The sequence below is a fragment of the Zalophus californianus genome, chromosome 8, assembly GCF_009762305.2.
Source record: "Zalophus californianus isolate mZalCal1 chromosome 8, mZalCal1.pri.v2, whole genome shotgun sequence".
Classification (NCBI taxonomy): domain Eukaryota; kingdom Metazoa; phylum Chordata; class Mammalia; order Carnivora; family Otariidae; genus Zalophus; species Zalophus californianus.
The window spans coordinates 25,957,625-25,973,943 of record NC_045602.1 but is presented as its reverse complement, the minus strand read 5'-3'; the positions used below and the strand labels follow the sequence as shown (position 1 = coordinate 25,973,943).

Genomic DNA, 16,319 nt, shown 5'->3' with positions numbered 1-16,319 from the left:
CCTTCTGGGGATGGGAGATACACGTAGAGAAATAGGAAAATGTTTGCAAACTCTTGAATGGCTACATCATTAAATCCCAAGATTTATACTGCTTCAGTTTTCATCTAAGGTTTCTCTCCAAAATGCTGCCGCTGGTTTTCTTCCTCCTGGGCTCCAGCACCGTTGGTCCCAGGCCTCAAGTTGAGTTAGGATTTACCGAATTTTGTGTTTGGTGTCCTTGTCTTCCCTTAGGCAGGAGCCCTGATTCATGTGTATACAGATGGCTCCGTGCTGCTGGCTCACGGGGGCATGGAGATGGGCCAAGGCCTGCACACCAAGATGATCCAGGTGAGCAACCTGGAGACCGGGAGCCCTCTCTGGCCCCGTGGCGTCCAGGGGAGGGAGGGTGTGGTGAGACGCTGAGCGGCGGCGCACAGCAGAAGCAGAAGCAGGCCCCAGCTCTGGCCCAGGCTCTGCCGACATGAGGTCATGGGCAAGTCTTCTCCCCTCCTGGCTCTTAAAAGTTCATAGAGAGAGAGGCCTTAACTGGGTTTAGTTAAGGTCCTGTGCAGGTGTGCTCAACCCCACATCATTGTCCTTGGGGGCCATGTCCTTGGAGCAGCCTTTGGGAGCAGGAAAGGCAAGCGGAACCCATATTCCAAGGACAGGGGAAGGGTGAGGAGCCTCCGATCCCCCAGGTCCAGCTCAAGGGTCAACTGGGGGTCACATCTTTTGGATGCCCTTCCCCAACAGTGTATAAGTGGGTGTGTTGTGGGTAAAAAGGTAGCCAGTTTCCCCCACGCAGTGGAGCTCGGATATTGGAACTGGATTAGAGTTGGCACACCTGCTTGGCTCACGGACTGGCCAAATTGTATTTTTTTAAAAAAAGCCAAGGTTAGGGGCCCCTGGGTGGCTCAGCTGTTAAGCGTCTGCCTTCGGCTCAGGTCATGATCCCGGGGTCCTGGGATAGAGCCCCGCGTTGGGCTCCCCGCTCCTCGGGAAGCCTGCTTCTCCCTCTCCCACTCCCCCTGCTTGTGTTCCCTCTCTCGCCGTGTCTCTGTCAAATAAATAAATTTAAAAAAAAATTAAAAAAAAAAAAAACCAAGGTTAGCTTTAAAAAGTGCTGTGAGTCACCATTGGGTTTATGATTTTTTTAATCCAACAAATCAATCCATAAAGTTCTGCTTCAAACTGAGGTGTGAAAACATCCCAGTCTCCATAGGATTATAGTTTATAAAATTATTTTGTTGCCTGCAACAGTGAACCTGAGTCTGGCTTGGGAAGAAGGCATCCAAGCCCCGTGCTCACCCCTCCCTGAGAGGGTGATATTGTCTCTTTTCCCAGGTGGCCAGCAGAGCTCTGAAAATCCCCATCTCTAAAATTTACATCAGTGAGACGAGCACTAACACCGTGCCGAACACCTCTCCCACGGCCGCCTCCGTCAGCGCTGACCTGAATGGACAGGCTATCTATGTAAGTAAGGAGCCTGGGCAGCCGCCAGAGCTGAGGACCAGCCCAGGGCTTTGGGCCCAGAGAGAACCCTGGGGTGGGAGCTGGAATGGCCCTTGTAGGCTCTTTGGCTGTGGCCATGCCTTGGCTCTCTTATCCAGGAGAATGCTGTTCCTCCTGACACCAAGCTGAAAGAGACACCTAGGAGCCACAATCGCTTCCATTAAAGCCAAGAAGGATGAGTGTAGGATGGGGAGGAGATTTGGGGGGTCACAGGGAGCGTTCTGGAAAGATACTCCCCAGCGTTAGAACTGGCTGTAAGACTATGGACTGAGGTTGGAATTGGATTTTGGGGTAGGCCAGGTCAGACTCACTTGCTTCTCTTTCCACGTGAGGGATGTAATTAAGAAAATGGTTTGATGGGAGAAGTCATCTCCTTTGAGATCCCTCAAATATTTCATCTTCTGTAGCCTAAGAACTGGGTCTTCTTCCAGCAAGGGCCAATGCCGTTCCCTGTGGCGGGGCCTTGTGGCTTCCACCCTGGGTCTCAGTCGTTCCTGAGAAGGTGGGAAGCTATCTGAATGGCACAGCATTACTTGGAGGTGGCCTTGCTGAGGCCCTTGGGGTTTTGCCTGGGCCAGGAAATGCAGAAGATTAATATGTCTGGTATGTGGTGGATGTGTTCTTAGGAAGCTTGTCAGACCATCCTGAAAAGGCTGGAGCCCTTCAAGAAAAAGAATCCCACTGGAACCTGGGAAGAATGGGTAAGTCTGAGCTGATCCAAGTTGCTTTTGAAAATGAGAGACATGAAAGGAAGGCTCTCTGTCCCTCCTGCAGCAGGAATAGGGTCATGATCTAGTCACAGGCAGAGAAGCTGGAGTGGTTTGTATGGTTTCACAGGACAAGGAAATGCTCCACCTTGCTGGGCACCCTGGTCTGTGCTTTTCATAGTTGAAGGAAGGCACCTGAGGAAAAATTTTGATCCAGGATCTTGACAACCTTGTGGGGACTGGGGGATTGGCTGTCCTGAGCCTCAGAAGGTGGGGTAACTGCTGAATGTGCCTCACTCGGGCCTGGTTCCATACCCTGCTCATCCACAGTCTTGAAGAGCCTGGTCTTCTTCAAACCTCCTGCTGTCAGAGGGCTGTCCCTAGCAGCTCTGGAGTCTGGGTCCACTGAGGCTCCATCTGTGAAGGAGTGGGGGGAAAAAGACATTACCCAGGAGTTTATATCACTCCTGTGGTTTTAGAAGTGACAGGCAAGCACTGCTGATAAGAAGGAGCCCAGTTTTCTGGTTTCTGGTTTGGAGGCTGTGTGTCGGGAACCCCCAGAGGGAAGCCACAAGGATGTCTCTCTCTGGCAGGAGACTGCATCTCTTCCAACAAGCAGACCCCTCGGTGACAGTCCCTCTTTATCATCTCCCAGAGTCGGGGTGGGGAAAGTGGGCACAGTGGTAACAGATATAGCAGGAGCCTCCACATGACCCAGTCCGATAGTATATGTTTCCCTCCATAGACCCAAAGAAAATAAACTATTTCTCTCAGACCCCCTCACCTTACTGTGCCTCGTGTGACTGACCTCCACTTCCCTTCCCACGCTCACAGATACCACACACGTAAATACCATATGAATCTAGGCTGATTTCGGTCGTTTGGGTTTCAGCACAGAGACATGGGGAGGCAAGCTTGAGCTGGACATTTGGGCAGATACAGTGGAGGAACTGCGTGAATGAACGTGTAGAGCTGTGGGGCTTCGGCGGGGCTGGGAGAGAGCTGACACTCGAGTTTGGCTGGTGCGGCCATGATGTGTGTGCCACCTGAAACCAGAGAGAACACTGGGGTCCTGAATGTCGAGCATGTGCTCTAGAGACCATGGGGAGTCATCCACAGCTCTAGAGCAGGGGGGTGACGTGGGCAGTATGGTACGTTAAGATGCTCACTGTGGTTGGGCTGGGCTCCCCGGCGGGGTGGGGAGGCTACTCGAAGGGTGAAGACCAGCTGAGAGGGTGCTGTAGCCCCCCAGGCTTCTGGTGCAGTCTCCTCGATGCAGTGAGTGTGTGAGGCAAGCTGTGGTTCACAGAGTTGGTCAGCTTCCAGATGGGGGGGGGTGAACCCATGAAATCTTAGTGCTGGGGCAGGGATTCCGGAAACCATGCTCAGCCCTTCCTGTTGTCTGTCTCCTCTCCTCAGATCTCAGCTGCCTACCTTGATGCAGTGAGCTTGTCTGCGACTGGGTTTTATAAGTAAGTACGGAGCTGGTGTCAGCTCGCCTCACCGTGTGGTGTCATCCTAACCTCTGAAGTCCCCTCTTGCCCCGAGTGCTCTCAGCCTTTGGTCAGGAGAGGGCACTTCCCCTGAAACTCTTATCTCTTCAATGACTGCTGCTAATTTCACTCTGAAGATGCTCTAAGATACCCGGCATCACCGATCTATGTGCCAAGGAGGCAAAAACATGAGCCGCCATATCCGAAGACCTGCATTCTAGTTCTGGTCTGGAAGTGTATTCATTCTTGCGCTTGGAGAAATCAGGGATCTCTCTGAGCCTGTTTCCTCATTAATGACATAGTGGGACCCATCCCCAGCCACCCCTCCCTGGGTGTTCTCCTAGAACCAGGGGCGGAGTTACCCATGTGTGTTCCTCTCTACCATGCGTTGTATTTCTGCACGGAGGCTTTCCTTGGAAAGAACCACAGGAGGATTTAGAGCATGTGGTCTCGTTACAAAATGCAGAATTCAGTGGAGCTGAAAGTGAGATTTGGAAAAGAGCACATACCTTCAGCTACTTTGAAATTCAGTAGCAGCATGGAGAGCTAGAGACCGTGCCAATCTGATTCTGAGGTTGTAAAGTGCCAATCTGATTCCGAGGTTGTAAAACGATGTGATTATATTTCTTACCAGCCGTAACGTTCTAGCTTTCTCTGGGAAGTTGAACCAGGACCTTTTCTTTCACACATCAATGGGTTTGGAGAACTAGTTCAATATGTATTTTAGGCAAAGTTACATTTTGCCAGTCTCCCTGGGTTATGTGATACTTGACCTGTGCAAACACGCACACGTGCAGATTTTCTCAGAAGTTCTTGCTTCATTTTCAGAGTTGATAAAACGGGGTAAAATAAAGGAACACCCAAGTGAAGATGGTGAAATCAGAGGTCAGAGAAGGTGGCAGGTTCTCCTGGGAGAAGTCTTTTCCCTCAGCTCTGTGCTGGTTTTGTGTTCATGGAGATTCTGATCCCATCAGCTCACAGTTTTCTGTGTCATGCATAGAAAAACTTGGGTACAGGGGACTATTAATTCCGGGTGTGAGAAGATGCACACACACACGTATGACTCATGTGAAACTGGAATTGTGTAAGATACTCGGGATTAAAGAAGAAAAAATATAGGAGAGCATTTGCTTTTATCAGTAACACTTTCCTCAAATCATTTGTTGCAACTGAGAAGGGGCCCATAGCCAAGGAGTAATGCAGGCAAGCGGTTAAAGAGGCATGAGATGCTGATCTCCGCTCTCACCTGGAGAAAGGTGAGCAGCCCAGGAGGTGGTACGGGCAGGATCTCTGGTTCTGAGACCTTGAATTCCAATTCAGCATATCCTTTGGAGCATGGCCTTCATGTCCTTCGTGAGCTTGGGCAAATGTGTCCCGTTTCTACCACATAGAGGGCAGCACGCTGATGCTATATGCCGCTCGGCTGTACAGAATGATTCATGTAAGGGCCTTGGGTGGAATTGAGCAGACAGGAGGCAGAATGCTCTGCAACCCTGGATTTCAATAACAGGTTCAAAGTATTAAAAACACATGGACTTTTATGAAGAACAGCTGGATGAAAAAATAAAACCTTTGGAGTCTTAGAATTTTGTGGGTCAAGCTTCTGTGTGTGTGTGTGTGTGTGTATGGTGTGGGGGGATGCTCATCTTAACACATGTGCAATGTTTTCTCTTTTCTCCCCCAGGACACCCAACCTCGGCTACAGCTTTGAGACAAACTCAGGGAATCCCTTCCACTACTTCTCCTATGGGGTGGCTTGCTCCGAAGTGGAAATTGATTGCTTAACAGGGGATCACAAAGTAAGGAGTTTGCAAAAACCTTTGCACTAAGTTAGGGGGAAGAGAGGAGAAGCAAGTGAATTGCAAACACCAAGAACCGATAGAGACACACTTTCTGGCTTGGAAAATAAGAAGTCTGACATCACAGCCTGGCAAACTTCCTAGAAAGGACCAGCGAGCAAATATTTGAGGCTTTCTAGGCCCCAAAGACTCTGCCTCAATCCTCTGCCCCATCCCCGAAGCATGAGAACAGCCACAGACGAATGCAAACGAACGGGCACGGCTGTGTTCCCCTACGATGTGGTTTGTGCACACTGGCTGTGAATTTCATATAATTTTCACGTGCCGCACCATATTCCTTTTATTTTTGTCATTTAAAAAGGCAAACACCATTATTAGCTCACAGGTCCTACAGAAATGGGGCTCAAGCTGGAATCGGCCCATGTCCCCTTCCTGACGCGATCAGTCCAGACCCAGGTTCTGAGCCAGGGACCCGGGACCTGGCCTTCCCACTCATGTGGAGGTGTGTGCACTGTGACTCACGCTCACCAGGAGACCGTGGCCGCTGCCATGCCCTGCTCAGCTGGCCCCAACTCAAACTTGAGCATCGACAATGCCAATGCCAACTGAGCATGCCCGGGGCACTCGCTTCTGAAAGTGCTGTTTGGTTGATGCAGTAATTTAAGGGTCACCAAGCTCCGTTATCATCCCACACCTTCCTTCCTTCTCACCCTGCTTGTTATTCTCCTCCCCACTTCAGAACCTCCGCACTGACATTGTCATGGATGTCGGCTCCAGTCTGAACCCTGCCATTGATATTGGACAGGTAAGGCACATGGGTGACCGGGGTGGTGATGGACTCAGCCGCAGGTGTGTCCCTTCTTCTCCTAGGGTCACCAGCCAACACGTTTTGCCCAACGTCACTGTGAAGCAGGTCTGACCAGGGTACCATGTGAGTCTCCCTCAGCAGGAGTTAGATCGATGAGAGCACGCCCACCTCTTGAGGTAGAAGACGCATTAATGTAGATTCTGGAAAGGGCACTCACACCTCAGAGGACAAGAGGAAGGGTGCAAACACTGGGTGCACACTCACGCACACATGCATGCACGCGCACGCACAGTGTGAGCAGGGGCACACTGTGGAATGGAGACTGAGTTTGGGATTGGTTTGCAGGCAGTGGGGTCTGAGGCCAGAGGAGCTTCTCCCTCCTCATACCTCTTCCACCCAGGACTCATTTTGTCCTCTAGGAAGTAAATGTCAGTGGAATGCTAGGGAACACTGGGGCAAAAGACACGGGTTCAATCAAGAGGCCCAAAGGGATGGCTCGAAGAAAATCACTTTTGGAAAATATGAGAGTGTTGGGGAGGTTAGGTGGAACAGGAGACAGACGGAGGCACCGAGAACTGGAGCACTGAGCATCTGGTAGAATATATAAGTTGTACTTCTCAAAAACAGACAGTTACTGAGTCTACAGAAACTTAGTCATTAGTCGCTGTGTTCATTAATTCACTCCACAACCATTGGGGGAGCCCCTCCTGGAGGCAGGCACTGAGCTCGGTGCCTCGGTCCCAGAGATGATGAGCACCTGGTCGGGAGAACACACCTGTTTGGCGGTGCCCCCCCACCCCCCCGAGTTTCGTGGTGAGCAGGGAGGCTGGGGGAACAGACGTGTGGGCTCGCAGAGCATGGCAGGTGCCCTCGGAGAGATCCGTAAGCGCACAGCAGGGGCACTGCTTCTCCCAGAGGGCAGGCAGGGCTGGGAGTTCACAAAACCTAAATCTATGGTCCCAGAAATTCCTGTCTTGCGGGGCTGCCTGCAAGCGCATGGTTCTGCTTGGCAAGGAGGCGCGTGGGCCCCTGAGGAATGAGGGGCAACTGTCAGCCTGGGAGCCTGCTTCTCAGCTCCAAGTTGCCGTTTCCCCAGTAGCGACATGGAGGGAACCGCTCCACCCACCCTGCAGCAGTGAAAAATTATGCCTTACACAGTGTGACCCTTCTGGAATTGCTGCCCAATTCTAAGACTAACCTTCAGTGTTAATGCCTTTGCCTGGCCTACCTCAATGCCTGGCAAAGGCCCGGCTAGATGATCCCAGGCTGGGCAGGAGCCAGGTAGGCTATGGAGGGCTGTTTTCAGCTTCTTTCCAGGCCCACTCCAGGTGAGGCTTGGTGCCTGATGTGGGAAGCAGTATCTGTCCTTGGGGGGAAGCCGAGTGACCATGGTCTCTGTCTGCCTTGCAGGTGGAAGGGGCCTTTGTGCAGGGCCTTGGCCTCTTCACCCTGGAAGAGCTGCACTACTCCCCAGAGGGGAGCCTGCACACCCGTGGCCCCAGCACCTATAAGATCCCTGCATTTGGCAGCATCCCCATTCAGTTCAGGGTGTCCCTGCTCCGTGACAGCCCCAACAAGAAGGCCATCTATGCGTCCAAGGTACTGTTGCCCTGGGTCTGTGCTGCCTTCTGGTCTGCACTGTGGGAGGCTCCGGGTGGGAAGGAGGGGCTTCAGCCACCCACCCTGTGGGTCTGCGGGTGGCTTGTGTGGAAGGACAAGAGGGCTTGACGCTAGTTTTGGTGAGGATGGCAGAGGGGTGGGCAGTCCCTGCCTGAGAAAACAGAACTGGAATGACACCACCTCTGTGTGGTCAAAGCTAGCTCCTTTGGGTGCACTCAGAGGGATTCCTTAATCCAGTCCTATAGGTCAAAGCCTGCCCTCCACCCGTGTCTCAGGTGTGCATCTTGATGCTTGGTCCTAAAGATGATCCCACAGATACACACCCTTCCCAGTTACCCCACAAGAATAGCCTATCCACTGCAGATCAGGCAACACCTCCGCGCAGACCTGTTGTCCCCTTCAGTGGCTGGCACCTGACCTTAAACTTGACCTGCATGCCTGAAGGATTATAGCCACTCTCTATTTCCCTGCTGTCCCCAGTAAGGATGAAAAAGTGGTTGAAAATCAAGTAAGCTGATGAGATAATCGTGGATCTAAGAAGGAAGACAGATGCTCACTTGTAACCAGTGAAACACACCCATTTGCTCATCTCATGGTTTACTTACTGTGCTTGGGGCTGGACACTCTGATCCTTGCCATCGACTTTCACGCCGTGGCACGCATCAGGATCACTGTGGATGCATGATAAAAATGCAGCTCTGTGGGGCCCATCCCTAGAAATTTTGGTTCAGTAGTAGATGGAGTAGGGCCCTGGAATGTGCATTTTTAACAAATGTCCCTAGTGATTTTGATACAGGCAGTTTCTGAGGCTTGGTGCCTGATGTGGGAAGCAGTTATCTGTCCTTCGAGGGTGGGGGAAGCAGAGTGACCGTGTCTCTGTGGGAAGTTTCTGAGCTTCCAGGGACAAAACAACCTCTGCTAGAAAATGTTTAATTCCTGTTGGTCATGATGCCTGTATTCCAGACGATGCTGTTGCCTGTAAATATGATGATGGTGCCTGCCAAGGTGGTCAGAGTTGCAGGTAGATGAGTCCCCTAGCCTCATAACTGTGAGGAAAGGGTCAAAATTCATGTCAGACATTTTTATCCATAAAATAGAAGTATTTAATACAACTTTTAATGGTACATTTTATTTGCATCATGGCATTTTGTTCGCATGATGGCATCAGAGAAAATCACATAGTGAGAGTTAAAAGAAATATGCCAATGAGGTTGAGTCATTTACTAGGGTTGTTTGTTCTCTGCCCCTGAGGAATTTTGGCCATCCTCCCTGCCTTACTGGGTGCAGCCTGCCGGTGCCGGCTGGGGTTCCCGGCGTCACCAGCCCTCTGGGTGTGGAGGCTGGGGTCCCGTTGCCTGATTCCCTGTCCTGTGCTCTGTGTGCCCAGGCCGTCGGGGAGCCGCCCCTCTTCCTGGCAGCTTCTATCTTCTTTGCCATCAAAGACGCCATCCGTGCAGCTCGAACTAAGAATGCAGATTGTAAGATGGAGAAGCTTTTCCGGCTCGACAGCCCCGCCACCCCAGAGAAGATCCGCAACGCCTGTGTGGACAAGTTCACCACCCTGGTATGAGGCCCCTGGAGCGCCCAGTCAGTCTGGGGGAGGCCGGGGCAGAGGCCTGAGCACTACAGACAGGACAGTGGGTTGCCAGGCTCTCTCTCTCCACTGGGCAGCCTTGGGTCCATGTTGCCTTCCTTCTGTCATTAAGGCACCCCCTCGAACTTGCTGGAAAACAGCAAGAAATCCCCTTAAAGCTGCTGCTTGCAGCTGGGCCTTCTTCCAGGGAAGAGGGCTCTTTGGTACACAGCTATCACCCATGGATTTCATTGTTTTCCATGAAAATGAGGGTGATGGATGAAGGTCCCCAACGGCCTAATCTCTCGTGTCCATCCCTGGCATGCTTGAGACCCTTCTTTGTGAAGGCCACTGTGTGAGTACTACGGAGCCGGAGACAAAAAGGGGAGTTAATGAATGAACTAGAGACGGCACATTTGTTCTCTGGTTGGTTGTGGGCCGGGCTAAGGCGGGCATGTGTGGGTGCCCGTGAAGACTTGGCGGTCTTGCAGGAAACCAGATGATCGTGTTACAGGGCGATTGGTTACTACCTCAGTGTACGTAGCAGAATGTAGCAGGAGTTCTGTGGCCATTGGAATCATTTTGGGAAGCCCCTAGAAGGTACTTGTAGTGGGCAATGCCTGGCAAAAGAAGACGGTGCGGGACAGTTTCCTCGCCGTTGCCCCTGAGCTGAGCTGAAGTGGGCGCCGCACACACAGGACTGTCTGGCTGCCTTTGCTGCGGCAGTCTCTGCTGACTTAGCAGGACCCGGCTCTTCCTGCCAACCCAAGTTGGATTTCCTCCTGGGCGTTTGATAGCAGATTTGATAGGCCTTTTGGGGTTTGGGTTTAGATGTGAAATGGGTACTCATGGACCCAAAGTGTTCCAGGGATGGGGAGGGTCCAGGAGAGTCTCCAGAGCAGGCAGACCTGCCATCCCAGGCCTCAGCACTGAGGGTGAGGGAGGCTGACAGGACCCCAGGCAGGCCACCCTCCTCTGCCAGTAGCTTTAGCTATGGGGTAAGAACCACCAGATTATGTGTGGAGCTTCCAGGCAGTGAGGAATGACCACAGCTCTGCAGCAACCTTCCCACAGCCCAGAACCTTCCCACCATGGCCACAATGCTGACAGTTCACCAAAGTCCATTCCCTGGCAGGTGAGGTGCTACGTGGCTCCCCGGAAGCTTACACAGGTTGCAAGTTAGTTCCTTGCAAACAGTCTGATGCAGAACTCATTGATTTAATGAGCCCCTCTGGGTCCCCAGACCTAAAGCAAAGAATTCCACATGGAAAGTGCTTAGCAAAAATAAATGAATGACTATGAAATTAAGGGGTCCTGCCCTGGGGGCACTCCCAACAGCTGGGACTACAGAGGGGTGTTTGGTCTTGGAGTGGTGGTTGGCAGCGGTGGGAGGTGGCATGTGCACCAGAGGGGGTCACATGTCCTGTGCTATGGGAAGACCCTGGCAATAAGTTCTCTGCCATTCCTTCCTAGTGTGTCACTGGCGTACCAGAAAACTGTAAGCCCTGGTCTGTGAGGGTCTGAAGAGAAAGTCCCAAGCAGAGCCTTCTTATGCGACACCGGAGCTTCCATGGAGCGTGGGACATTCCCTGCAGAACATGAGTCTATGCAAGTCGTGGGATGATGATGCTTGATTCATCAGGATGGTGTTTGGAAGAACACCATCTTGGAAGAACATGCATTAGAAGATGTTGATCAAAAATCTGCTTTGCAAACTTAATGATAAGCCAATTCAGAACTGTAACTAACGTAACTAATATGCAATTAGAATCTTTTTATGTCTGTTTTAATCATGCATTTAAAATAGGTTTAAGAAGTATTTGTGCCATAATCCCAACTCACAGGACAGACTGTATAACCTCAGGTGCTGACAGCGTCTGTCCTTCAAGGAGGATGCCCACAAACCTCCGGAAGCTTAAATTCTAAATCCACGTGCCTTCCTCAGAAACCCTCCCCTTCAAACCAGTGAACATCATATTATAACCTCAGATCCATACTCAATTTGCAGTGGGACAGTGGGGTGAGATTCAAATCTCTAACCACCTTTGGGTCATTAAAGAAAATGAACAATGAAACAATTTCAAGTTTAATTGAATCTGATCTTGTTAAGTGGCAGAAAGGAAATTATTCTATACCATCAAAAGCCAACCAACCCAGTTATTGAGCACCTGTATCATGCTAGGTTTCTTTCTCTTCCCCTTTGTACGTTAAAAAAAAAAAAATCAGGTTGAAAAATCTTCAGTGGAGGCCAGAGTAATTTCCATCTAGAAATCATGCTACCAAAATCCAGATCAGCCAGAGGAATAACAGTCAAGGAGCCTGGGTTCCCATCCCAGCTGTGTATCTGTGTGACCTTGGTCCGTCGTGTCTTTTTCTGTGCTTCATTTTACTGCAGAATGAAAGGATTAGACTGGAATAATCTCTAAGGCCTTCTCCAGCTCCAAAAGTCTATAAATATATGACCTGAAAGCTCCAGTTATATAAGGGATCTGCAGCTATCAGAGACTTGGCTTCCTTACTGTGATGTGCTTTCTGGGCTTAATGAATCCTGCTTTGATTCTCCCAAGTTCCTGAGGTTGGTAAAGAGAACAGGAGAGGAGCAAACATCCCTCTAGTTGCTCCAACAGGTGATTTCATCGCTGTGTGGTGTGGGGTGGATGATGTAACATTGTCATATTCCTTCACCGCTTCAAACACCCAACCTTGTGCCAGATGGGGCCATGGTTCTGGCTGCAGAGGGAGGATAGTGGAGGCCATGCACTTGAGCCTGGTGCTTGATGCCATTAATAAATGAAATGGTCAGGTGCTTGGCATGTGAGAAATACTTATTAATCATCATCATCTCACCAAACGCTAATATCTGCCATGTCTTAGCCAGACTTCATTTCTAGAGAACATGCATACCCAATACTCACATGCACATGCACATACACACACACATGCACTTTCTTTGGGGGGGGGGCAGAGGTAAAGGGAGAGACAGAATCTTAAGCAGTCTCCGTGCCCAACACAGAGTCCAATGTGGGGCTCCATCTCATGACCCTGAGCCAAAATCAAGAGTTGGACATTTACCCGACTAAGCCACCCAGGTACGCCACACACTTTCTTACAAAATTCCCTTCCTCAGAGTATTCTGGATAAGCCAGCTCTTTTACAGCACAGTAAGAGTAAAGAACATTAGAGATTGAACTGATATTTACATGGAGATCCATGCATGTCCATTTCATTGATTTTCTGGAATGTTCTAGGACATTAGGACACTAGCCTAAGACTGAGCTGTGTCTGCTGTCATTAGTGAGCCTGCGAGGACTGAACAATGACTGTGAATTTTCTTCTGAGCTTAGGAACAGAGGCAAGGCAGAATGGTTGTGAAAATCCAACAAGTCAGTACTTTGTGAGCCGTACATCACTGTGTTATGCTGAGGGGCTGTTCTTTCAGACACCTGGCCTTGCCCTGCCATCTTAATCTGTGAACTGTCTGGAGTCTGGGTGGCTCAGTCAGTTGAGCATCTGCCTTGGGCTCAGGTCATGATCCCAGAGTCCTGGGATCGAGTCCCACATCAGGCTCCTTGCTCCGCGGGAAACCTGCTTCTCCCTCTGCCCCCTGCTTGTGCTTTCTCTCGCTCTCTGTCAAAATAAAATAAATGCAATCTTAAAAAAAAAACAACAACAAATTGTCTTAAGTCTGTAAGGGGAGGGTGCTTGGTCTTCCTGGTATTGCGCAAGGAATGTGGCCAACACCGCCTGCAGTACCACACTGCGACCTGCAGAGGGCGGTGGAAGACTGGACATGAAACCAAAGCCTCGGCGGGCCCGGCAGCACCGCATCTGGGGTTAGTTACTCGGAAACTGACTGAGGATCTCCGTGTAGACGGAGTGTCTTCAAGGGCCTCTCCACGACCTGGAGTTAAAGCTGACTTAGGGTTTCAGGATGACAAGATCTCCTCAAAAGAGCCCTCAGACGGTATGGGTCAGCCATGGCAGCCTGAGCTCTTGATGAATGGCTACTTGGGGGAAGGGGGAAGGCGAGTCTTCTTTTCTGAGTGTCTGTAACTTGCCAGGTGCCACAGTTAGTGCTTTACCTACAGAGTGTCATTTGATCCTCCTCGTGGTCCTAAGAGGTATTCATTTAATCTCTGCAGCTACGTGAAGAAGCCTGACCCACAGCTACAGAGGACTTCCTCAGCCGGTGGTGTTTACTCCCAGAGAGCCCCCACGGGCCACCCAGCCAGGAGGCTGGTGTAGACCTGGAGCTGATCAGCCTGACAGAGTGGGCTCGGGCTGGGCAGGCTCCCAGAGGCTATGGGAGGCACCTGAATGCTATCTCTTCACCTGTAGGCAGTGTTGGGTTCAAACGCTGGCATGGCCAGGCTGCAGAGCTGTTGCTTGAAGGCAGCTGAGGAAAGATACCCTACTCAGAGCTGGGGTGACGGGGAGCACAGGATGGATGGGGGGCGTAGGAGAAACCCCAGGCAAAGGATGAGGGCAGAAATAGTCCTGGCTTATTGACTGATGACTGGGAACATCCCTGAGCCCATGATATTTTTATCTTTAGTTGAGGGGGAGCCTGGAAACCACTGGCTGACTATTTTAGATCCTGGGATAAGGCTATTTGGAACATGCGGCTTCCTTGGCTGAGGCTTGACATCGCCCTGGGGCCCCCAGGCCCGGGGGCCTGCCCCTTTGTTCTGTCTCTATCCCGAACTGCAGGAGTACCTGCCGCTAAGGCGGGAGACAGATCTTGTGACAATCTTGTCACCTGGAACAAAGCAGCCCATGGATGGAAGTGGAGATGTCAGGCTTTGCCCTTGAACTGGCCCAGCCCTGGCCCTGCACATTTCCCCAGACCGACGCAGCATTCTGGAGCATGGGGACCATCAAGCTCAAGCTCTTTGTGTCAGAGCAGAGAGGGTAACTGACTTGTTTAGGGTCCCACAGCCCTTCAGTGAGAGGGGCAGGCTTAAGACAAGGATGCCTGACTGCGGGTCCAGACTCTTTAAATCACAGTGAGCCTTCTCTTATGCAGTTGGGTCAGATTGCAGGGGGATCTGGTGGAAATCTACTTAATGCTGGTTGGGAAGAAGATACAGAGATCTTGGGGCCCAAGGCAAACACGGTGGCCAAAGAGGCTTATGCCTTACTGTTTCTTCAAGTCCTAGGGCAGGATCCTAAAACGGGCTTCTTTCTTAAGCCCCACCGACGGGAACAAAACAGTAAGTGGAAAACATCCCTTCGTTCCAGAGTGAGATGCAAAGATGTCTGTGCAAGACTTGTAGGGGACAGAAACTGATTGTGCCCCCTGTAGCTCATCTCCTACCTCAAGGAAATAAAGGGTTCAAGTGGAGTTTGAGAGATTGGAGAGAGGATTTCTCTGAAGATGGCAAGGCTGTACATCCTCTCTGCCAAAGAGGAGAGAGAGAGAAAATGAGAATGTCTTCTAGGGGGGAAGGTCTCCCCGACCAGGCCGTGGGAGGGGGGACTTCAAAGGGACCACTCAAAGACCCAAACCATGACAGTTGCTTGAGAAGCTGCAGTTGAATCAGCTGGAGGCAGCAGGACAGAGACGGGAAGGGAGCTTCAGCGAGCCGCACATCCTCCAGTGTGGCCCCACTGGGTGTCACCCAGGAGGACTGCCTGGAGACGGTGGGGCAGTTTTATGCCCAGGGCTCAAAAGGGCCTCAGGTGAGCTTTCTCCAGTGTGGCCCGTGGGAAATACTCACACCTCATGGCCTGCCTCCGCTGACCCAGCCGGACATCCACCCAGCCGCTCCCTAGCGCCCCTCGCCCCACCCAGCCCCACCACACACAGACCTTTTGCGGGGAGGAAGGTAGCAGAGCCTGTGCCTCGATGGCAGCCTGACACTGAGACCAAGGGTCCCTTTCCTGAACTTGAGCCCTGGATGTTGGGAGTAGGGAGCATAAGGAGGCTGGGCCCGGGCCACTCCCATTGTCCTGATGGGCTCCTGCCTCAGATCAGGGAGCACAGAGCACATTTTTGAGAGTCTGAGCAGCATATATCTCCCGCCCCTGCTTTCCCATCTCCCACACATCCTACCTGGGGTGGAGACCAGGGCCCTTCCCCTGTGCAGCCAATTGTCCCAACCTTTGAGCTTCTGACAAATACCGAACTGGCCCACGCATTTCCCTGTGTTCTTCCTCCCATGAGGTGGTCCAGGGGTCCTCCTTGCTGCATGACAGCCTTGTGGGGCACTGCCACTCCTTGCTTCCCGCCTAGGCTGGACTGAGCGCCTACCGTGGGGCGGTGGCAGGCTCCCTGCCTGGGCCCACACTGGGTTATGTAGGAGCTGAGTATAACACACGGGGGCCAAGACCCTCTGCTTCTCCTCTTCCCTCTTCTCTCTTGGGCAACTCGCTTAGCTGCTCAGAACCTCAGTCTTCCCATCTGTGAAATGGGCACGGATAGTCATACCTCCTCTGCTGCACCGTTGTGAGGAGTGAAAGGGAACGGATTAGAAAGCACTTTGAGGAGTGCAGAGTTGTCTCTTCAAAGCCTTGACCATGGCTTAAAGGGGACAGACCGCTGGGGGATCACGAGAGAGCTTTCCAAAACACGGGTGCGAGGGAGGTTGCAGGAATGAGTCAAACTCCTGACCATAACGAGGTGTGGGCTGAGGGGAACTGCCACCACCCAGATGGCTGTGGTCTTAAACCAAGTAAGACCGTTTTGTGTCATTATGTTTTGGCACAAATGACAAAGATGATTGATTAGCATGTCTCAGCTTCTCACACTGACGTGACTTTCCCAGCAAACTGGCCTGGGGAGGAGGGCTGGCTCTCAGCTCCCCACCGCTAACTAAGAGATACCCA

General features: G+C 51.6%; 1 protein-coding gene across 1 annotated transcript in view; it reads left to right on the top strand.

The window, feature by feature from the left end:
* Window positions 1-13,096, top strand: part of XDH (xanthine dehydrogenase) — a 59,089-nt gene extending 45,993 nt beyond the window's left edge. The window contains exons 28-36 of the mRNA XM_027620817.2: window positions 232-327; window positions 1,324-1,452; window positions 2,118-2,192; window positions 3,618-3,670; window positions 5,376-5,490; window positions 6,230-6,295; window positions 7,709-7,897; window positions 9,306-9,482; window positions 10,965-13,096. Coding sequence (XP_027476618.1) covers window positions 232-327; window positions 1,324-1,452; window positions 2,118-2,192; window positions 3,618-3,670; window positions 5,376-5,490; window positions 6,230-6,295; window positions 7,709-7,897; window positions 9,306-9,482; window positions 10,965-11,015 — 951 coding nt within the window. The 3' untranslated portion in view covers window positions 11,016-13,096. The remainder of the gene's footprint in view (window positions 1-231; window positions 328-1,323; window positions 1,453-2,117; window positions 2,193-3,617; window positions 3,671-5,375; window positions 5,491-6,229; window positions 6,296-7,708; window positions 7,898-9,305; window positions 9,483-10,964) is intronic.
* Window positions 13,097-16,319: the final 3,223 nt, after the last annotated feature.